The sequence below is a fragment of the Chaetodon auriga genome, chromosome 3 (genome assembly GCF_051107435.1).
Source record: "Chaetodon auriga isolate fChaAug3 chromosome 3, fChaAug3.hap1, whole genome shotgun sequence".
NCBI classification, from domain to species: domain Eukaryota; kingdom Metazoa; phylum Chordata; class Actinopteri; order Chaetodontiformes; family Chaetodontidae; genus Chaetodon; species Chaetodon auriga.
In genome coordinates, this window is record NC_135076.1 from 5,878,953 (window position 1) to 5,902,972 (window position 24,020).

At 39.5% G+C, this 24,020-nt stretch overlaps 2 protein-coding genes across 3 annotated transcripts in view; one reads left to right on the forward strand and one right to left on the reverse strand.

Annotated features, from left to right (window-relative positions):
- ghrhrb (growth hormone releasing hormone receptor b) overlaps window positions 1–13,565 on the forward strand; it is a 40,600-nt gene extending 27,035 nt beyond the window's left edge. The window contains exons 4-13 of the mRNA XM_076726432.1: window positions 803–903; window positions 1,894–1,991; window positions 2,480–2,612; window positions 5,103–5,256; window positions 5,398–5,458; window positions 7,370–7,439; window positions 8,940–9,031; window positions 9,147–9,276; window positions 9,461–9,502; window positions 10,721–13,565. Of these exons, the coding sequence (XP_076582547.1) occupies window positions 803–903; window positions 1,894–1,991; window positions 2,480–2,612; window positions 5,103–5,256; window positions 5,398–5,458; window positions 7,370–7,439; window positions 8,940–9,031; window positions 9,147–9,276; window positions 9,461–9,502; window positions 10,721–10,915 (1,076 nt within the window). The 3' untranslated portion in view covers window positions 10,916–13,565. The remainder of the gene's footprint in view (window positions 1–802; window positions 904–1,893; window positions 1,992–2,479; window positions 2,613–5,102; window positions 5,257–5,397; window positions 5,459–7,369; window positions 7,440–8,939; window positions 9,032–9,146; window positions 9,277–9,460; window positions 9,503–10,720) is intronic.
- A 709-nt stretch (window positions 13,566–14,274) lies between these two features.
- Window positions 14,275–24,020, reverse strand: part of adcyap1r1b (adenylate cyclase activating polypeptide 1b (pituitary) receptor type I) — a 33,653-nt gene continuing 23,907 nt past the window's right edge. The window contains exons 5-14 of one of the 2 annotated variants that reach the window (XM_076723300.1): window positions 23,841–23,944; window positions 23,628–23,725; window positions 22,862–22,994; window positions 22,552–22,705; window positions 22,383–22,443; window positions 22,226–22,295; window positions 22,041–22,132; window positions 20,386–20,515; window positions 19,724–19,765; window positions 14,275–19,274 (exon numbers count right to left, since the gene is read on the reverse strand). In XM_076723300.1, the coding sequence (XP_076579415.1) occupies window positions 19,086–19,274; window positions 19,724–19,765; window positions 20,386–20,515; window positions 22,041–22,132; window positions 22,226–22,295; window positions 22,383–22,443; window positions 22,552–22,705; window positions 22,862–22,994; window positions 23,628–23,725; window positions 23,841–23,944 (1,073 nt within the window). In that variant the 3' untranslated portion in view covers window positions 14,275–19,085. Of the gene's footprint in view, window positions 19,288–19,723; window positions 19,766–20,385; window positions 20,516–22,040; window positions 22,133–22,225; window positions 22,296–22,382; window positions 22,444–22,551; window positions 22,706–22,861; window positions 22,995–23,627; window positions 23,726–23,840; window positions 23,945–24,020 lie in introns of both variants that reach the window. The other variant, XM_076723290.1, reaches the window with a different exon arrangement.

Here is a 24,020-nt window from a genome sequence, read left to right on the forward strand (position 1 = left end):
GGTGTGGAGTGAAGGGTGTTTTTATTCTTATTGTTCATCAGTGCCCCAGTGAAACTAATAAGCTTCATCAGGAAAGCTGCATATACATGCTTTAGCCTGACGTGTCAACCAATGGCAACAAATTGAACATTAATCAGCCATCACACTGTGGGCTATTTACATACTTTATATATGTGTTTCTGTAGAATAAACAGTGTGTCTGTATGGCCACTTGTTGATTAGGCATTAACTGTGTCTCAGCAATATCTAAGTTTGGGTTAGTGGTTTGATCTTAAGAGTTTAGTTCACCCAAATTTCATTAATGTATGAATAATGTACTGTTCCATTTACCTGCATAGTTTCTGACCATGCACACGGTTTTGATTTATTTGCTGAGGGTTTAAGGTTTGCTATAAACCCAAAGGTATGTGGACATCCAAACATTACACCATTATATATGTTATATAAACACTCAGCATGAGTATGGGTAATTGACATAGTGACCTGCACTGGTTTTTAGGTCAGTAACTAGGAAAGAGAGAAACCATCAAGTGTCTAATCTCTGAATATCCCCACAAATGCAAATGCTTGTTTTAGTCCTGTGTGTCAGCTGTTTATTTACTCTTCCACTGCTTCTCTTGGGTAACTGATAAATGGCACATCTCTCACTTCTCATAGTTTGGGGTTCAGATTTGATCTCTGCCAATTCCTTCTGGTTGTGTTTCCATGCTCACATCCTCTCACAGATTTCTCAGCTTCCCCTGGTTCCTTGTTGTTGGCATGTCTTATGCCGTCACCACTGAGAAGCTTATGTGTTTTTCAGGTTATATCTACAGGAACTGCACTGAGGACGGATGGTCCGAGCTCTACCCCTCATATGAGGAGGCCTGCAAGTTCGCAGAGTATGAAGAGACAGAACCAGAGGTAAATGTTTTACGCGATTAATTTTGTGTCTTTTTCTTGTATGGAGTTGTTCTGCAAGGAAACAAACTGCATCACTGAAGGTGATTCTGTGAGTAATTATTCTGCTCTCTTGCTCTATTTTCATTTGGATTTTTAGTCTGTCTGGTCACCTTATAACTGTGATCATTGTGGTCATGGGTCATTATTTGGTCATTTATTAAAATGCTGACAACGTCTTATATATACATGTATTCATGAACAGTGACTGCTTGCTGTTGAACGCATGTTGACTCTGGACTCTAAGTAGCAAAAGAGGAACAAGTGTGTTGCTGTCCTGGTGCACAAAGCCTGTTGGAGGACGTTGAGATGGATGATTTAATTGCCTGTTGCACAGATATGCTTTGCTCAAGAGAAAAGCTTTGAACTTAATTGAACAAGTGCAGATCACCTCTCAAACAGTGAAGTGCAAGTGAAGAATGGAGCATTGCACTGCCAGGGTAGACAGCAGCTGTACTGATTAAAATTACATTTAAAGTTTGAATTTGAATAGTCATTCAGAAGTAGAAGGAGTTTTCAGCTACGCCATCGCCCCAAAGTTCAGTAAAAGGTCCAACACATCAGTCAGAGCCAGCTGATACTCAGTTCTTGTTCTGCAGACTCTCCACAGAACAACTTGCAGGATGTGAGCAGCCTTTTCAGATCAAGTCAGCCACACTAATCCTGCAGTATTGTTCATAGAAAACACATACCAGTTAAGACATGTCACACGCACCTTGCCTCTAATGTGTTGAACCACTTTATACAAGTTTAAGATATTTTCATACAAACACAAATTTACTGCCATGTTTTCTAAGCACTTTGTCTTCCACCAGTCAGAAGCTTTAAAAAGCAGCGGCTCCTGACTACCACTGGATGAGTGTGACAGGTGTGGTTGAGCGGTGAACCATCCATTTGTAAATGGTAACATTGGGTTATGTCTTTCATTCTATTCTGTCATTTTTTGCATTTCAGACAACGTACTTCTCCAACTTCAAACAGGTGTACACCGCTGGATATGCTACCTCCCTCATCTCTCTTATATCTGCGATTTTTGTCTTCACTGTGTTCAGGTAACATTGTTTGAGACTGATGCTGTGGTCTTTCTTGGGAGGATAGTCATTTCAGCAAGTGCCCTAGAACATTTTTTTTATGTTCAAATAACAAATAACCTCTAGCTGCTGTAGTTATTATCAGGTGGTGTTATTATGGGGCCATAAAGTTGAGGTGGAAGTTTAGTGGATGTATGTGCCAACAAAAGTTTGGACTTTACATTTGTTACATAAAAACATACATTTACCTCCAGTTTCCAAACAACAGTCAAATTTGATTTCGTTTCTCGCTCTAAATAACATATGTTGTAGCATAATTTGGAGGACTTGTTACCTTTTGCCGCCATAAAGGTAAACTAAACTAAACTAAACTCAGCAGAGTCTCACAACCTGCCAGGTGTTGAAGCTTGAATAAAGAACTTTTACACACTCCCTAAATGTGTTTCACAAAGAGATGCCTCTTTTTAAGAGATGAAATGACTGGGATGAAGCTTTTCTCTGCACTACAGGAAGTTTCACTGCACCAGGAACTACATCCACATCAACCTGTTCTTCTCCTTCATCCTGAGAGCGAGTGCTGTCTTCATCAAAGATGGTGTTCTTTTCTCTGATGAAAATCTGGACCACTGCTTCATGTCTACTGTGAGTAGGCTTTGAAAACCCACTACAGCTCCATTAGTCAGTCTTTATTTATCCTTTACTGAAGTAAAACCAGCGGACTTCTAATGGAAAGGCACTTAAACACAGTGCAAGCAGTCTAGCCCTGTTTTCAAAAATCCATCTTTGAAACAGAAAACATGTCACTTGAATGTATAAAATACACTCAAGTGTCAAAAGTAAAAATACTGAGATTCAGACGAGTGGAGTTTTGTTGTTGATGGACTGTCACACTTTTAGATCAGTTTAAAAAGGAAAGAAGAAATAACATAGAAGGATGAAAAATGTAAAGAGAAAATGAAGTATGAGATGACACCAATATTTTATGATCGTAACTTAAATAGGATGCAAAAGATTGGCAGAGGAAAGAACAAAAGGTAGGAAATAAGAAGCAAAAAGGGGAACGAAACAACATGTCATGAAGGAAATCTAGCTGCAAATATTTCCCTGTGAGTCTTTCAACCAGGAGATGACCACTCCATCAAACGTGTCCCTCCTTCCCGGTCTTGGGGAGTGATATAAATATGTGAAAAAAAGCCCTCAGGAAGGACCTGCACGAAGTCAGTAGATTCAGTTGTGGCTGGAAACTAAATGGCTTTCAAGTTTGAAAATGCTCGTCCTCATCTCTTCTTGAGGCTAGCTGCCCTTTACATTACTGCTACTAGCATAACACACCTTGTGGGTAATGTAATGTAATGTTTTTTTGTTTTTTTTTTCTTCAAACTGTCAATCTGAAGTTCTACAATATTGTAGGAGTGCAACACTAAGTGAATGTCCTTATTTACTTTGCACCTGTCTAGAAACTTTGAAACCAACTCCTGAATTACTGGTAAGTGAATTCAGCTGGTTATTTGGAGTGGGAGGGAGGATAACCTACATTTCGTTTTCTAGTCATAAAGCTCAGAGGAGAGGAGCTTATTATCATAGACAGCAGGAAGGAGTGGGACTGAAATGCTGAGAGTGACTGAGGGGAGCCTGTATGAGCATTAATGATGAGCGTTTGTCTTCCTATTTTCCTGCTGATGAGGCTGCCTGGAGTGAAGGTAAGTGTCCCTCTTGTGTGGCTACGAGGCTACAAGGGACCATCATCATCACATCACCGTGACTCATTTGGGTGAAAGAGCCATGAGAGAGGGAAGATGCTGATGAGAGAGAACTCCTGTGCTGTATTACGACCAAATCTGAACAGATGAAACATAAAAACTGTGACAGGAATAATGACATGTGAGACTGGAAGTACAGTACCAATCAAATTACTTGGAAAATCATTAATTAGTCATCAATTACTCATTTGTGTAATTACTACCCACTGTCCAACACCTGCCCAACACAGAATGGCAGACACCCACAATGACTTGGTGGAGAACATTTAGCAGCTGAAAAGCCAGATAATTTTCTCATGAGTCTGTGGAGACCAAACCAGGAAAAAAAGAGGGAATATTAAGGACAGAAACAACTTCAAGTGAAAAAACATTGGTTAGTTCAAATCCTCAAGTCTCTCATAAAAGTGAAACACCAGCATATTGTTTCACAGTATGAACCATAAAGAACAAATCTGACCCTTGTGCAGCTTGTCCAACTATGTTTTTTCTATAGTAAACATCTAAACAGGGTTGTGTTAGTGCAAATCACATCATTTTAAATCCAGTTTTACCAACCAGTACTATAAACCTTACTAGCACTAACTAGCTGTACCCTACATGAACAGCTGCTCTTTTATTGCCTTCTACGTGGAACTTCACTTGTGAGGATGCTATGTTTTACATGTAGGGATTATATCACGCATAGCAATCGTGCATATGAGACCTAGTCACAGGGTTCTCCACACGCCCTCCCAACTTTAAACAGATGTAGCAGCTGGTAGTAGTGTACTGTAGTACTGTAGTGAGCTAGCTCAGACACAACATGTAAATAAGTAGTGGAAAGTAGGTAAACTAAGTACACTTAGTCAAGTACTCAAGTACAATTTTGAGGTATTTTTACTTTACTTGAGTATTTCAATGCTACTTATACTCCACTACAGTCCAAACGCAAAACATGTACCTATCACTACGTTTGTTTGATAACTTTACTCCTACTTTGTAGATTCAAATTGATTTCTGAGACCACTGCCTTAGATTCCTGAAAAGGTAATTAAGCGGTAACATGTCAGGCTGCTTAGTAGGCTTGTTGGCTACTGGCTGACCAATGACAGTCTCTTTCTGAAGCCTATCTAACAACCTACAGTGACAACCATAATTTGCGTGTAATTATAACGCACAGCCGCAGCTGCCGTTGCTGTATGACCCAGCAGAGAATTCCTGCCTCGATATGTTTGACCTTAAATGACCTACTTTGTCCTCAAACATATTATCATGACAGACCTCTCTGTGACCCATAAATTGATGGGAGAGGCAATTATCATGACGACCACTCCAGACAAATAGACCACAGACTAATCTGATGCTTGTGGCTCGGGTTGTGCTTGTCCCACAGACATCCTGTAAATCAGCGGTGGCCTTCTTCCAGTTCAGTATCCTGGCCAACTACTTCTGGCTGCTGGTTGAGGGAATGTACCTGCAGACGCTGCTTGCTCTCACCTTCGTCTTCCAGAAGAAATACTTCTGGTGGTACATCCTCATCGGCTGGGGTGAGTGCCCTGCAAATAGTGATCCTTCTCTTTCGCCTGTCTTTGTCTTCCTTCCTTTTCTTTCTTTCATTCTCTGTCTTTTGTTAGAACTCTGCTTTGATTCTTTCCTAATGATCATGTCACTCTGTTTGTGCCTCCCAGGTCTCCCAGCAACAATCATAACGGCATGGATCCTCACTCGCAACTTCTATGATAACAGAGGGTGAGCTGCTGCAGTCGAATCAGAGAAATAGTCACCTTAGAATGAGAGAACTTTGAAAGAGAATTACCAGACATTGTATCCTATTTTCACACACAAATTTGCACAACATGGGTTAATTATTAAAAAATTCAATGACACAAACTTTTGTGCCCCTGATGGCAATTTGCAACATTCTTAGTACATGTCTCCCTTTATAGAACTGAAGGAAATCATTTCGGGAAATACACTTATTCTGACTCATGGTAAAAAATGAAGCTACAGTGTGCCACTTGTTTTAGCTGAGCAATAATCCTTGGCTCAAAATGAACAAAATCCACCTACCAGCACCTCTCTTAGGGCTGTCAACGGATATTCTAAATGCAAATTTAGATTTGAATTGGAAAAAAATTCATACATTCAATTAATATTGAAATGTGGAGGCAGGGAAGCACCGCATGCACTGACAGCAGGAGTCCTAAAACCAGTTTCCATTGTCCAGTAATCTCTGTAGTTATCCTTTCCATAATGTTGTTAGACACTTAGCATAACAATCTGAGCCTGTCAGTGGAAAAAAGACTTTTGATGGATGCACATTGATGAGATTATATTGCAGCTCATTTCATCTCTGCCGGTTGCAATGCTCTCATTAAATACTGAAAAAAACTTCAAATACTGGTGTCTCCATTATTCACTTGGACACCACTTTGACCAAAATTGCCCCGGTTTGTCCGGGACACTGAAGTCTTTCAGGACACGTGGACCTGCTCAATTGCACACTTTCACTGATTGAAAATGAAATGTAGATCAAGCTGAAAGGAGCGTTTAATTCAACACCATGGTATAGGACTATTACTATACTATTACTATATAGGATTATTTTATTTATTTATTTTGTAATGTGTAGGTCCTTTGAAAAGACATTTGTGTTGAAATAATATACAAGTAGTATGTCTCTTTGATTGGTTTTTCCTGTTATGGACATAATGCGCAAAAATAGATCTTTTTTTTGAAGAATTTGAACATCATTTTTGACCAGTTTTGACAGCCCTAACCTCTGTAACTCAATATTTAACACCTTGTATCTTGTTTGTTTAATCCTCAGAAAAAAGTGTAAAAACATTTCAGATTTTCATGTGGAGTTGTGTGCAAGAATATTTCCAATTGCCAGACACCCAGTGGAGACTCCAGGAAGTTCAATCATCACGGATGAAACAAATAATATGTCTGTGTTAATTAATGAGCTTAAGAGGTGCTGGTACACAGATTATGGCACTGTTGGAAAGCGCTAGACCAGCTGTTAAACCCCATTTTGAGTCTTTGGGCAGCAAAACTATCGGGCTGCTGGCTGTAGCCTTAAATTTAAAGGATAGAGAGAGTGGTGTCAATCTTCTGGTCTAATGCTGTGCAAGAAAGAAAATATATAGATTTCCCAAAATGAAATTAAAATGTTATGCCTGAAAGCATACAGTATATTGATAAATAGAAATCTATTTTCAAAAAATAAGAAAATAATATAAAACATGTATTTATTGAGTTACTGTAATTAGATATACTTAAAGAAATGCTAAAATCCATGTGTTACACGATGAAGTAATCAGTAATTTATATGAGTAAGTGAGGTTAATTAATTAGCTCACTACCATAGCATTTTATGTTTGATACGTCATGGTGATTGCCTGATGACTGTAAGTAGTGAATGACTCAAAAGTGGATGACGCACAGTTGTTTTACAGAATACTCAGAAGGATGAAAGATGAATAAAAGTTGATCTTGGATATCGATTTAGACTTTCCCATAAGGATTTGCTTCCACTGTTTCTAACGCAGCGTTCTGTCTGAACGCTGTGAGTTGTTGTGTGCTTCGTGATGAAATGTGCAATATTGTTCCTCTGTGACTGGTTTGTTTATCTCATTACTGTCTGCTGTGTCTCAGGTGCTGGGATGACACAGATGTGGCCTTCATCTGGTGGATCATAAAAGCTCCAATAACTGCATCACTACTGGTGAGTACAGAGCAGTTACAATGGGAGCTACTGAGGAATTACAGTCCTCTATCTCGGATCAGGTTTGTATTTTGACTCTGCACCAGCTACTGCAGACACTTACCTGGTGTTTACATGAGATGCAACAATAACAAGTCAAGCCAAGTTGATTCATTTCCTGCTTGGAAGCCAGGGAGGTTATTGTCCAACAGCCAATCAGTGTACTTCCTGGTTTCCTGCTGGCGTGATTTTGGTTTATTTGAGTGACAAGCTTTCTCTTTCACTCTTTTTTCATTCTTTCTTTTTTTTTAAGCTTATATCTTATTTTTGTTTATTTCTTCTCCACAATTTGGGAAAGCTAAATCTCTTGGAACATAAAAATAATCAGTGCAGTATATAATTGTACAGTATGACTTACTGAGCTTCAATCATTTCGGAGGAATTTAAAGAAAACATATACTATGTAAGTATCGAGTGTTCCAATATGTCTGGGTACACTGTGACCTATTGACCTAATGTGAAAACCACAGGCTGTATAAAAAGGTGCATACTATATAGTAATATGCCATACTAATTGAATAGGTACCTATTAAAAAATACCTACATTTTCTGTTTACATTTGCTACCTATGTTTATTCTCTAATTTAACATCCTGTTCCCTTGTACCAACATGTATGTATTGGTACAGATACTGTGTAAACTGCCATAATCTAAAGTGTTCTATATTTTTTCAGAGATTTGTTTTTAGTTTTTTTCCCCACACATATACACAAATATCATTATCGTTGAGTTGTGAGGATAGCTTTGCTAACTAGTAAAGAGCCTCATCTTATTTTGTAATTGATGTGAAGCATTAAGTCAAAAGCAGCTGGACTGGTTGTGTTAGCACTGAAGACATTATCCATTCATTACAATTATAATTAGTCATTTGGCAAATGCTTTTATCCAAAACGACGTACATATGAATTCACACACCAATGGCGCAGCATCAGGGGCAGTTTTTGGGTTCAGTATCTTGCCCAAAGGATACTTTAGCATGTGGACTGCCGAGGCCAGGGATCGAACCACCGATTGGTGGACGAGTGCTCTACCTCCTGAGCCACAGTTTATCATATCATTCATCAAAGTGGCTCCGTTAGTTCCACTGGTTGGAAGAGGGACCAGGCATTGATCAGTGGAACTAATGATGCCTCCTGAGTGCATGTTACATATGATAAATGATTTTAATGTTTAAGTGAAATGTGAGGTATCTCCAAACCCAGGAAACTGTATGGAGTGAGAGGGTTAACTTAAGCATTCTGCTTTCGTAAAACTTGTTATTTTACTTTTTTTTTTTCATTCCCCCTCTTTACTCTCCAGTTTGGAATGACATATTTCCTGGTATTACAGTCCTCGTCACTGCAGGGTTGATGTGATAACATAGCAGCAGGCCAGCAAATAAAAATGGCGGCAGCTGTAGCATGAATATTGCGGCGGTTCTTTCACATTTTTCTTGACAGCTCTTCATTTGTTTTTGTGCAGGTGAACTTCATCATCTTCATCAATGTGATCCGCATCCTGGTCCAGAAGCTGAGATCTCCCGGTGTCGGCGGCAATGACACCAGTCACTTCAAGTTAGAAGACAATAAATATCCCTCAGCATGATGACATGAACAACACACAGATACGCACACAACTGACCTGCACACACATGCAGTCCTCATGGGTCTGTTTTTACAATGTGTGCAGGAGGCTGGCCAAATCCACTCTGCTGCTCATCCCTCTGTTTGGGATGCACTACATGGTGTTTGCCTTCCTGCCAGAAAACACCGGAGCAGAAGCCCGAATCTTCATTGAGCTCGGTCTGGGATCCTTTCAGGTAAAATAAACAACATGGATACAAAGTAAAGAAAGGAGATTAAACAGCAACGGGCATGTTAAAAATTTTGATTTTTTGTGGAAACATAGTGACAGTTATATGCAGACAGGTTTGCTCAGGATGTAAAGCACCTTTTAAAAATGTAATAATTGACAGTTTTGGTTGATATCTTTCTGCTCTGAAGGGATTCGTTGTGGCCCTGCTCTACTGTTTCTTGAATGGTGAGGTAAGCAAATGATATTCAACATTTGGCTCATTATTACGCTTCTGTGCCGCTAACAGCTGTGGCTGGAGGCATTGTGTTTCTGAGTTGTCAGCCTGTCAGTCTGTACAGACTTCTGTAACTTCCTCATGAATGCGATATCTTGGGAACGCCTGGAGGGAAGTCCTTCAAATTTGACACAAACATTCACTTTGACTCAAGGATGAACTGAATCGATTTTGGTGGTCAAAGGTGACTGTGACAGCACAAAACATTTTTTTGGCCATAACTCAAGAATTCATACATTAATAATGACAAAACTTCATTCAAATGTCATAGGATAAAGTGATGAAGTGATGACATTTTATATCCAAAAGGTCAAAGGTCAGCCTCATTGTGACATCATAATGTTCTTGAAAAAGCACTTTTCTGTCCATTACTCAACACCATAACTCGGGAACAGAAGGGCAGATTGTGACCATATTTCACATTTGGTCAGATACTGAATTGGTGACACTAATCTTGGGTGTTCTTCAAACTGTGCTGATTGTAAAGATCTTCTGTGCTGCCAGGCTGAAGATGTGTGTGAAGCAGTTTTGCAGTTTGTGGCTTCTTTGTGGGAGCATCCATACTAAGCACTGTAGTCCATCACAAGCTGATTAGTTCTGCTGAGGCTGAGCTTCACTCCTCTGTAGAAACAGTCTCTAAGTGAACACAGCGTGTTTCTCACTGAAATACTACATGTCAATATAGCGAGAGTGTCCCCTTTATATGTTCCTGGACACACATGGATGTAAACTGCAACTTGATTGGTTGGTGGAAGCATGCAACCATGTGGTGCATGACTAATATGACCTAATTTTAGTTAGTCATGGAAGGCAACATTCATCCTGAATCATTATTACTTCATATTTGTTGACAGTTAAAGGACTACAGAAGAGGTTAAATCAACCACAAATGGTATCCAGTGTCTATTTCACAAGTAGGAAATCAGCCTAAAAATCTGTGGTATGTTTTGGAAAATTGTCTGAAAGTGTTTGTATTTAATTGGCTGAAATGTGCAGCTCTAGCAGTACGGTTCCTTTGTAGACGTGGAGGGGAAAAGCCCAGCACAGACCAAGAGGATACCTTTCAGACAGGAACCTCGTTTGTTCTGGCCTCTGGAGCATTTGTTTTCCATTTTGCAATGTTTCCTTTTCTTTCTGTGTTTTTTCACATACGGATGTTAATGTGTGTGTTCAGGTGCAGGCAGAACTGAAGAAGAGGTTTTGGAAGTGGCAGACACAGAGTTACCTGAGCTACAGTAAGCGACGGCGTATGCTGTTCACTGAAAGCAGCACAGTCACTCAGATATCTGTCCTGGACAAATCCAGCCCCAAAGATCAGCCGGCCTCAGAAACACACGCCCTCACACCCAGCAATGTCTCCACTGTCTGAGGAACATTCCACAGTGCTGCTCCTCATGTTCTGTGTTACAACACCTGCTTGGTATTTGGATGTCATCCTGAGCAAGTGACTAAACCGCAGAGCCTGGTTGTTGAATGTTTATACGCTACCGTTTATCCTCACACGGGCTGTCAAATTTAGAAGTGTTAACTTAAGTCGAACTTAAAGTCGTTCACATTAAACTTTCCCCATGACATTCATTATTTTTTAACTTACAGGCTTTAGCATTGGCAGGCAGAAAGGTCACATCTTGTTTTGTCTTTGACTTTATCATAGGCAAGATTTTGCTCTGGGGGCCCTCCTCCACGTCTGACTCACCACCAAATATTTTTTCCCCTTTTATGAAAGCACTCGTATCACAACAAGCACACAATGAATGTGAATTCAAAACATTTTCCTTTCATTTCTGTAGAGATATCTAATTTAGATCTTATTAGAAAAGAGTTATTATTAGTTCCTTCTGTCAGAGCTCCCCTGAGTGCTTCTAGTTCATCGGCTGTGTTTTGTGGTAGCATGTTGTGTTTGTGTTGTTTTTGCTCATATTTTCACATGCTAATCCATTCATGAGGGAAAACAGATTTTCCTTTGTTGTGGTCTCATGTGGCAAGAGGATGGACACCAATCTGGAGGAGTAAGAGCAGGAGAGGACAGTCAGGAAGTTCTGGCAGCCGTGAGGTTCAGTAGTTGAGAGTCTCCGCCATTTTCAGCCTTGAAAAGGAACAGAAAATTTAAAAAAAATAATGATTTTTTGTCCCGCATTGTCTCCCAGTTTGGAATGACCAATTCCCTCCACAGTGCAGTCCTTGTCTCAGCCAACACATTATCATGGGAGTTTCACAGTTTCCACCACTTCTCCATCTCTGTGTAAGCACCTTGACCAGCCAATAGGAGCCGCTAGTGCAGCAAGAAGAGCTTCATCCCTCACAGGCTTCCCGCCCACAAATTAAACACAGCTGATTATATTTGCTGGAGCAACAAGCCAGGTCCTGTTAGCAGGAGTCAAACCTCTGGGATTTCTTTGAATATCGCTGTGATCTAACTAATAGTCAGACTTCGGATAGATGTCTAAAACCATTGGTTGCTCATAACTGTCTAGTTCTTGACTATTTTAGGTCAGACTAATTTGCCAGGAATTCTGGGTAAATTGTCCAGATTTAGTGATCACTGTCACTGCAGCATGTTTTCTACTGGTTACTCTCTGAAAACACTTTCACCTCTCATGGCTCGCTCTACAACATTATTAACAAACTACAAATTATGGCATGTTTTCCTTGTGTTTTGTCATTTGCTGCCACTGTGTGTCTTCGTGGGTCGTGGGAGTTACCCCAGGGGTGGCTAACTTTTTTGCCTTAAAATGGCAATTCTCTGTGTTTTTTTTAAGTGTTTAACTTGCAGACTGATCTTCCCCCGCCTCAGCAGACCACCTGCTGTGCTCATTATTCAAGCATTGGTCTTTAACAGCAGTCAGTACAAAGTCACTGTAGTGAGTCTACAGCTGATTGCATTTACCTTCCATGTTGCATATACCACATATCCTGCTGTTCACATGACTTCCTCACAATACTCAGATCAATACTTATGCACTTAACTTGATTTTGCAGATCTTTATTTATTTTTTTACTCCTTCCCTTCTGGATTGATGCCACTCATTAGAATCTGGATATCCATGTTACTCTTGGTGTCACTGATTCAGTGCTACTAGTTTCTTGAGTGGTACAAATGAATCATGTGACAGAATTCTTATAAGATTAAACTGTCTTTGTTTAATAGAACGTGCCCATGTTACCATCAGTGGCTCTGCATGCAACATGTTGCACAGTGCACTAGCACACATCTGGAGCACTAGACTGTAAAAGCTATTTATTTGTCAGATTATTGTTTTGATGTCTTTGTGTGAATGTAAATAGACCTGAACTAGAGTTTACGTGTATTTTATGACAACAGTACAGTTTCTCCAACAGATTTATAAACCTTATTAAATGACCTTGTTACTGTAAAAAAGCACCATAAATAACATATGAAGGAGGTTTAGCTTTGCTTTGAAACAGCTATGTTGGTATTTATACTTAACATATTTTTTGTATCATACATGTAAGTTTTATTCTTATATGCTGTTATATTTGCAAAATGTGGAAAAATGACAGTGTTCGTTTCCCTATTTGTTAACATAGTTACTGATGCTGGTTGCTGTGCTAATGCTAATGCTAATCAGAACCTGTTTCCTTTGAGAAATAATTCTGGCAGACTAGATGAGCTGTTTTTAAGTTAATGGCTCACAGTGTTTGAATATATATATTTTTTTTTTTTCTGTTTTTTTGACTTGGTAGACAGTTGGCAGGTTCAGTCCACTGTGCATACATGTGTACATTAGATATATGTACAGTATTATTCATAGAAGGATCTACTGACCAATATAGTGCCTTTATCTTAAATTATGACTCATTCTTTCTCTGCAGTTCAGGTGGATTGAACCTACAGTAGGTTTGCATTCAAAATCTGTGTTACAGAATCATATATTTAAGATTGTGAACCTATACCGTGTACTTGAGTTGTTACTGTGCAGCATAACAGATGTGCTTCTGTGTTGTGTAGACTCACATGATAAGAATTGTGCTTAAATGACAAAAACAAAGCTTTCATCCAATTTAAAATTGTGCAGCTTTGATGTGGTGTTTTTGAAAAGACTTTTTCCAGTAGTGTGTGAGCTTAGCTTTTTAAAGGACATGCATTTAGAGTGTTACTTCTCTTGTATTACTTTAAAAAGTGATGTGGATGTTTCTTTTACAGGTTCCGGTTTACTACATGACTTTCTTATTTGGTGTTCTCTTATTTGGGATGGAGGCAAACATTATAGGATAAGGCTGGCAATTGTCTATATTTTTCTTATAGTCAACATCCCATGAAAAGACCAAATCCAACAATGTGTTAATTAATTTCACAAAATCCTCTGACCCCCCTGTCTATGACACTCAGCTCTTAACCCGCTGAATACAAATAGAGGAATAAAAAGTGCATTTGTAGGGGATTAATCGTGCCCCAGTGTTGTCCTGGGCGACATGCCTATTCATTACCGTGAACACACACATGGTGTAGATTATTTTAACTAAATCTCACATACACCGTCCTGCTGCTCCAAATCCAAATACAATCCCAGACACATGCACTGCTTCCATCTGCAGAGGACTAGTAACAAATGGGCCTGAGAGCCACAGACAGGGTCAGTAAATTGGAGCGTACAAAGAGACAGACTGACACACTCAATTTGTTGACAATAAAAAATATATATATACCATCACCAGCCTTATCCTTTAAGCCAGAAGAAGTCTGAATATTTATCACACACAAAAACATTGAGGCAACAAGTTAAAAACATTTATTGTTGATACTTTCATAATGTACAAAAAACCCTTCTAATGTGCACACCGAAACAAGAGGAAATGGTGCACTGTGCAGTGCAATAGATCAAATGAAAAAAGAGGAGCTCATGAGCAGACAGAAGCAGGCTTGAGTGCTTAAAGTTACTTTTACATTCAGCCATCAGTACACAAACTGCTGAGCCCCCTTTTTTTTTTTTTTTTTTTAACCTCTCTGATTCAAACAGGTAGTTCGTACAATGAAGCAATTCAATAATCACCATTAAAAAGCTAAAAAAAGAAAAAAACATCTGAAAACAATGTTCTCATCATGCTTTGTAGTAAAAATGCAGGAAAAACAAAAAGAATACAGCAGTTTTATGGCACTTTACTTTTCCTCATGTCTATAAAGATTAACATTCAAAGGAAAAGTATTTGATGGGTCCTGATGGGACAAAAGAGCTACAATTTGATAAATCGTTCACAGTTGAAACCCATTATCCCTGTTCTAGCTTAATAATTGCCTCATCCACTCAGTATGTTTCGAAAACGAGGACAAAGCTCAGATTCCCTTAATGACCTGAAAGCTTGACCCTCCCTTATGATTACATCTGCTGGTCATAATGCGATCAAAACGATTCAACACGCATGCATCAGCCTATTAGAGAGTACAGAGGCATTACAGGAGGCTTATACTTTTAGCAAACACGATCACCATTAAAAATAAAATGAGAACAATCACAGCGCAAGGTTTTAAATGACAGCTATTCACTTTGAACCACAGAAAACTCCATTTACAAAGTACAATGTTGGCAGCTTGTGTCCATCTCGCACATTTAAACTGCAGTTTATTTAGTCACAAATGTTGGCTACAGACCTTCAACACCTCAACTAACTACTTCATAGCTCAAAACAACAAGTTCAAATGAATATTTATTCTTATAATAATAGCAACATCTTTGTCTGACATCAACGTAGTACTGGCAATATAAGGCTCCAACTCCCATATTAACACTGAAGGAAATCATTGATAAGTACATCAGCAAAACGAGGCTCATGACCTGGTGAGATTGTCGTAATGTCTGTCATGAACTCAACTGAACATTCAACTGAACCAGAGCAGAGGTGGTGATTGTCCAGCCCTTTCCCTGAACATCACAAGATGAAACAGGGCCCCCTTATGGCTGCTGTTGGACCTGCACTGTCATTATTTCAGGTTGCACTGAGCAGAGGCAACAACAGGACAGGACAGTTTCCGGTCAGCCCTTCTTTTTTCTATTTGCCTTCTCATGGCCTGGACTCCCAGAAATAATGACCTTGGTCATTTGCAGGTCATAAAATCACTTTTTTTTTTTTTTTTTTAAAACAAATTTAGTTGTTTTAACCAAGATTTTGGAGCATAGCTTGCATTGAGGACACTGATGTGATGTCATCTCATCTTGTCTCGATTCGGGAATTTGGATCACTGGATTTAAAACTGGGCTGTTAAAATAAATAAATTAGTAAAATTATATTCAGTTCCTATATTTCGGTGTCTGATGTGCACTTACATACAATCACTAAATTAGTGAAAAGACAAGAAGTTCTTAACATTTTCAGAAAAAAGGAAATTTGGCTACTAATGGACTATCATGTAGTTAAAGTTTAGAAGCAATAGGACAGGTAAAGACATAATGTAAAAATACAAATGTCAATTTATTTTTTTGCATTTGGAATTCAAAAAATTCTTATTATTTTTCTTTAGACAGGTGGGTTATGATGAAGTAATTTTGACTCATGACCAAACAAGGCAACATATAACTGGAATACGCCTATAAATAATACTGTTTAAAAATTTTTTAATGAAGGGTAAAAAGAAATGTGAAGTTTTAGAATTTTACTTAAAAATAGCAAAAAAGTGATTTATTACTTTATTAATACCTGATTGATTTCAGGGCTCCATAATGACCTATTTACCTGCAAATCACCAAAATCGTGTTTATTGTGTGTTTTGAGGAGAAAATTTTAGGAGAAACTATAATACTTTTCTATTATTATCAGTCATAAATAATGTGTGCTCAGAAAGAATCAGCAAATATCTGTCTATCAGTGAAGAGTCTTCCAGTCGAAGCTTGTCTTTAAAGACACTTTTAGACATTTGCAGTTTGTCCAAATTCTGTCCTTTCAGAAAAGGGGACATTCAGCCATATTGAATTTAGAATACAGCCCCTCGGACAGTTTTATTAGAAAATCGTGTCATATTTTGGGGAACATGATAAAGAAAAGTCTCCTGTGGTTCAGATGCATGAGGGTCGTTATTTTTCAATTTTTCTGCTGTAGAGAAAAATAAAGGATGTATCGGTAAAGTAACAAAACATATTTATTCTTGTGTGCATGTGACGTAGTGTTCTGAACATTGACTTACTGAGTTAATATACTGTAGCACTGCTTCATTCAAAACACTAATCTGTCGTATGTTCTGCTCATCTTAGGCAAAGACGAGTTAAAGTCGTTTGAAGGCCTCCAGGTTTAAAATACTGATTTAGTCTTAAGCATCATAAAAGCACTTTGTTCAACCTTTTTCTCTACTTTGCAGTTTCTTTTTGAAATTAAAAGACAAATCTCCTTTTCCTTTTAAATCATCAGCAGAAGTCAAAATACTTGTTTTGTGCTTAAAGGCACTTCTGGAGACACAAAGTAGAGTCGAACGTTGGGATTCAGAGGATAGTTGAGTCAGACCAAAGGAAAAATCTGCAGTGATATCAGTTGCAAAGCTAACTCAGCCTTTGCAACCAGATACGGCCGTGCAAAAACTCAATGAGCAGTCTATTAATTCGTCTTTGGAATGAGAGAATTACCCCGAGTTGAAAGTCTTTCTCCGAAAATAACATCCATCTCAATGTGCTTGTTCTCATGCATATAGAGATCAAATGCCACCAGAGACAGTAACAGAAAGACAGACATACTGCGAGGTGGTACAAAGGATTCGTCTGGAAAAGCAAACTCATTGATCAAAACTTAAACAGATTTTTCAAATGGTCATTTTTCAGAAACAAATTAGGAAATTTCATCCAAAAACAGTGAAGTGCTGTGATGTTTCCGACAGCCCGCACCTTCACTTCAACCAGCACAATGCTGAAACTTTCTGCAGGAGGCTGCTGGAGAGGCTCAGCTTCAAAAAGTGAATCAGTGTTACAGAGCGTCGCCTCCACAGCAGCTAGATAGATACCCAAAGTTCACGAGGAAAAAGAAACTGTTAGGAGATTCAACATCCAATCAAAGACCAAATTCTCTCTCTAAAAGAAACAAAACACGGACAGTAAATGCAAATTCATGCAAGCAGTTGAACTCACGATGCTTTAGCCATGAGTTCATTTTCATTGACATTTTCTGTACTAACGGCTGTTTAAAACCACTGATCTCCAAAGGTGTCTCCTCTCATACCTCGAGCTTCCAGTGCTGAGGTTTGAAAGAGAGGTTTGTGTTTGTGATCATCAACCTCAGCGCGGTGCACAGAGGACCGTCTGAGCCATCGTCTCACCCTGGTGTGGATTTTTCTCTTTTTGGCATTTCACATTACCGTAGAAAACATGTCCTCCTCATAAAGACTGCTTTTTCACCACCCATTTCTTTCTTCTCGACATGCTTCAGTCTTCAGCACCCACCATCATATTGTTTTACATCAGTCACAGTTTACACAAATAAAGGATTGTGCCAGTGGGAAATAATACTGAGCTTTCACACACAGTCACAAAAAGAGCGCTGCAGTGGTTTACACACGATGCCGTTGGCTGTGCTGCTTCAGCGCTGGATGGGTTCACTAAATCCAGGTATGACTCTACTGAAATTAGCCCCCAGGGTCCATAATGTTTCAGCTGACCTTTAGCTCAAACAATAATACTGATCTGATGGTGAAAGTTTGAGATATTTAACCTTTTTAAATTCAATATGTTGAGCAAAAGAACACTTGTAAGGTATTTAGTGTACATCAGAGTGAGTCAGAATCACAGAAGCAGAGGCCGAGATATCATGAATTTTAGTCCAGAGTTTGGGGCTCCAAAAACAAAGGCTGATAAGTACTCAACATGACACTTAAACTGATCGTTATTGTATGTGTAAAATCGGTGGACTGTCCCTTTAAGTATTTACATTGCCCAGTTTGTCTGTATTAAATTAAACCGTTCAAATGCCACGGCAGCTGTGATGTCTGTATTTAAAGTACGGTGTGTAGATATAGATATATATCTAAACTATGTTCTGAGGGCCAAAATGTCAAAACCTCCTCGGACAGACTGGAATGATCACTGTGAGAGGGCACATGCTGTCTGTCATGCTCTCTGGTCCCCCTGCACTATACAGCAGCAAATACTGCAGCACCAGACAACTTGAAACACTAACACGATATGTACAGAGAGATTACCATGCTTCTTCTGCATGTTACAGCCCAACAAGACACGGGATAGAGACTAGAATCCTAATCCTGCCCTTTGAAGATGACAGGCTGTTCAGGAACAGCGGGACTAAGTTTGACTTGCACTCCAGCTGTACCTGAAACCATGTCAGAGGTCGGGACATGAGGAGATTATTTGGCACCTGACATTCAGTTTTGCTCATGTTTTGGGGTGAGGCAGGTCAGACTAGGGGCTGTTCTGGGTCGCTGGAGTTGAGTTGGGTTTCCATCATGGTTTCATTTGGGTACGGGTTGGGGTAAGGGTTAAGGAACGGGTTGGTGAGGCTGGTCATTGGGACGAGGATGGGTGCGGTGGGTTTGGCGGCGTCAAATACGGAGGCGTCGTTGTCGCCGGACACGGCGTCTCCGCTGGTGCGGCTCAGGTGGCCGGGGTCTCGGCCTGCAGGCTGGACATGCGGATCTGCGAGCTGCTCTTGCTGAGGATGGACAGCTGCGTGCCCCCGTTCACCCCACTGCTCGCCAGCGAAGGATGCCGGTGCTTCAGGTCCACAGCAAAGTACCTGTTCACCGTCCAGCTGCGCCATTTCCTCTTGATCTCCGATTGCACCTTGAGGGATATACTTCACAAGGTCATTATTAATGGACCTCGCTGGAAAGAGACAAGCTCACTGTCCCTCAGTCTCTCTAGCACTGTCTCTACTGTGTTTAAGGCTCATTGTTTCACTGAAAAATGCTAATTTCTTAAAAGGAATGAGCTGGTTTAACCCAGTTTCCATGTGGAATATATAATCAGATTTTACAAAAAGTTTGTCATTTTATTTCAGACTTTTCAAGAGCTACTTTTTTAATAATCCCCAAAAGATTCCTGATGTTTTTGGTTGAAAATATAAATCATGGGTCTAATCTATACCACACCTCAACTTATTTGCTTTTCAAGCCTCATCTTTTCCTGAAGGATATACTGTTGATCAGTAATGTTGTTGTGTATGTTGAATAAAATGACACATCCAGAAAACTGGTGCAAAGGTGTGAGTTGTTGTTTTAAAGGAGGTTTACCTCTCCATTCAGGAAGCAGTAGAGGACCGCCACCACAAAGCCCTGCAGAGACACGGAGGATCAAAAACACTGACATATCTACTGTAAAAACAGCTGTTTGTCAAATGAAAAACTGCTGGAAAGAAAATCAGTATGCTGAAACAAATGGTCATGGTCATACCTGCACTGTTGCAGAGTTTTACTGGCTTTTTGCTTTCAATATTGGATAAATAAAATACAATCAAATTGTCCTTTTTGTGATATAAGTCTGAGTCAAATCTCAGTTCAAGCTGATTTTGTATTTAATCCCAAATTGAAATTGATGGTTTAAAAGCTGTTTTAAGTCTCAGATTATTGGACTAAAAGTCAAATCACAGATATAAGTCCTTCAGATCTCTGACAGCTGGGCATTAAAATGACATTAGCACATTTTCCTTTCAAGCCTGTAACTTAAGCTTTTTAAAGAGTTTAATTTGACTAAAATTGTTTCACTTTCAGTTTCCCAACAGTCAGGTCTAAAGCCTTCATTTGTGAAGTACAGTACGTCCAACTTGACTCTCAGGTTTACAGTTCTGCTAATACCCTCATCGTTCCTTCACTGGCTGTTACTGTAAGTTCATTTTCCACAGCATGTACGGAAATTGTCCCTCTCTAAATCCAAGCCTTGATGGAGGACCAGTCACCTGGAAGGATCCGAGGCCGAGCTCAAACACCAGACGCTCTCTCTTGCTGACATTCTCAGGGGAGAAGGCAAACACAGTGTAGTGGATCCCAAACAGAGGGATCAGTAGCAGAGTGGAGCGGGCCAACCTCCTGCAAAATAACACACACACACTATGGTGAGAGGACTGAACTGCCGTAAGTGTCCTCATTATAGTCAGTGGACACAGCTATGACAATAAACTCAATAAATTCTTTTTGGCTTAGTCGTTCAGTCATGGAGGTCTAGGTTGCGGTTGAACAGGATTTCTGTGGAAGCAACATTTAAAACAACATACCATTCAACATTATGTAATAGTAGTAGAAGTGCAGTCAGATTGACATCTTTACTTGACCTCATTTTTTTTTTTTTTTTTTTACTTTGAGGTCAAGCAAAAGTGTTTAGTAAAAGCCACAGGACATAATTTGTCAGAAGCAGGAAACTTGGAAGCCTGCATGCATCATAACTGGACCCCTATGCCTCTATCTGTGCTGCAGTTTACACATTTGGATGTATTTTCAACAGAGGGATACAGGGGGACATTACATCCCTTGTCCTCAACTGTAAAATCAGTCCATAGAATCACTTTGACTCTAAAACAAGAGCATTGCATTGCACCCCTAATTATTTTATATACTTCCTCAGGGTATAAGGAATGTTTATGGTTCTCATGGGTTGAAGAATTTCTACATTGTGACATGACTCTGAGCTTTCTGCCTGCAGTCACTGTAATCTACTTACTGTTTTTATTTGGAGTAATTACATTACAGTTACAGGCCTGCTGAAACATGTATTACTGCATTACAGTTCTCAAGAGAATTAGTTTACAACACATTTCAAACTCAGTGGCCTTCAAACAACAACATTGCTGTGTTCTCCTCCTTAACCTCTCAGTTTTTCCTGTGAGGATTGCATGTAAGAGTGATCCAAGCCGGGTTCACAAAACTCTCTTTACTGGACACTGGATAGAGACCTGCATAGACAGTATGTGGCAGCTGACTGCAGAATAACAGCATTTCCTAAACAAATACTGTAAGTTGCTGTGCTAAAATATGCCAATAAAAATAATACAATGCAAAGAGAGACGGAGTAAACTGGCAGCCATGATGATGATGATGATTATGATGATGATGATAATGATGATGATGATGGTGATGATGATGGTGAATAGAATATACATTTGTTCATCTTAGTTATATATTTCATTTTAGATCATTCTGCTATCATGATTAAATCCCAGATGAATTTAGATGAAGGCATTGAGACTTCAGGTCACGTAAATGTTAATGATTATCTTGTATTTCACTAGTACGACAGGTCGGGACTGCTCGTACATTTACTTCATACCTGACAGGTAATGGGATTACTTTCCTCACTACTAAGTACTAAGTACTTTCGGAGAGTAATCATTAACTAGTGATGGATTACTTTGTCAGGGTGACTTCTCACAATTGAATATATCATTCCAAAAATGTTTGATGTCTGACATAGTTTAAATGCATTGTATGTGTGGTCTCATAATATTTGATATTTAGAACAAAAGAGTCATCTTGAAATAATCAGTATGATTTCAGTTCATCAAATATTTTAACATCAGGCAGATTATATAAAATGAAAAGTACGTGTAAAAATACTCACAGGTAAATACTGGATTCATTTCCTCCGATGTCTGGGGACTGTAACTTTTGGACAAGGATGATGATGATGCCGATGAAGAGCACAAAGTTGACCTGCAGAAAAATTGTAATGCAGAAAATCTATATTTGGCAATGGAAGGATTGTTTTCATCACGTCGTCATTACTCAAACCGAGTGATAATGTACCATAATTGAAGCCAGCACAGGTCCCTTGATCACCCACCAGATGGCAGCATGGTCATTCATGTCCCAACACCTGAGCGAGCAGGAGGATAAAACAACATATTCAGTGCTGATCAGACAAGCTTCAACATGATGCTGAGCTCCGTTGTCCATAACCTACCCAATATCATCGAAGTGTAGCCTCAGCACTGCCCAGATGGTCACGCACACTGTGGGGGTTCCTGTTGTAAAACATGATACAGACATGAATAAATGATAAATGCATCCACAGCCGGAATTAAGCATTTGATCAGAAATCTGGTGTGTGTGTGATGTGGTTGATGTCTCACCCCAACCAATGATGATGTACCAGTAGAAATATCTCTTTTCAGGGAAGAAGGTCTCAACCAGTAAAGTGAAGAGGTAGAGACCCTCAATGAAGAGCCAGAAGTAGTTAGAAAGGACACAGTAATGGAAGAATATCATCACTGCTCGACACTCCAGCTGAAAGGAAAAGACGACGAGGGAAAATGTGAGAGGAGACACGGTACAAGGAAACCTAAATGAAAATTGTACAGCTTGTACAGTTCATCTGCTGCCTGTTAACATGAGCAGGGAGAGCGAAGTGGGCATGTGTGCAGGCGTGTTTGTGTTACTCACAGTGTGTATGAAGCAGTGCTCGCTGTCCTCTTTGGCGTACAGAACGCCGTCTTTGATGAACACCGAAATAGCTCTTAAGATGAACGACACAAATAGGTTCATGTGGATGAAGTTCCTGGTACAGTGCAGCTTCCTGTGTAGAAAAACACACATAAACATACTGAGCATCATTTTAAAAAAGCACTGCATGCAGAGGAACAACACTGTGACGTGTGTACTACCACTGATAAACACCTCTACTGCTTTTTAATTGCTGTTCATGTTCTTTACAGTATTAGTTAACACATTGCAGGAGAAGGTGCAGTTACACAGCAGTAGCAGCTGTGGTAGATGTAATAGCAGTAAAAACCATTACAGCTGTGGCTGAAGTGATTATTGTAATTGTAGTAATAGCCACAGTGATACTGTAGTAGTAGTTGTAGTCTTGACTGCAGCTGTAATAGCATTAGCAGCAGCAGCAGCACTAGCAGTAATAGTAGTAACTCTTCAGCAGCATGATACGCATGATTAGCACTGCTGTAGAAGTGGTTGCAGCAACACCAGCAATAGCAGTATTAATAGTAGTAGTGGTAATAATGCGGTAGTATTAATAATACAATTTAAAGAAGAACTTGAATCAATGAAGAGTCTTAACACCTTCATATCTATAAGGAAGAAAAACACATAAACCACTTCTTATCCCCTACGTTTTCATGTCTGTCTCTAAACTCAGTTTAACACCACCCCTCCCAGCTGCAGTACCATCCATGACCACCAAATGTCTCACCTGAACCTGCACAGGATGACCATGGCCATGGTGAGGGAGACCAAAGAGGTGCTGTAACCCACAGTGTACAGAGCCTTCACTGACACATAATAAATGTTCTGAAACAGAAACACAAGCTGAACAAAAGCTGAGCAAGCAGCAAAGTGTTTTTCACATAAAATGTCTCACTGAAAGCTTGAATCGGCACACCTGCAGACACCGTAATGTACTTACCAAATGGCTGCTGTTTCCTTCCTCATACAGGCAGGCGTCAACGTAATGAGGGAAGATCTCTGACCAGCCAAACTCAGTGCAGTTACGACTGACCGTCCCCACCTCTGTAGACACAGGATATTTTATCTGACTATGGCAAACAGCCTTATTTCTAGAATGAAATCAGGAAGACAAGCAGTC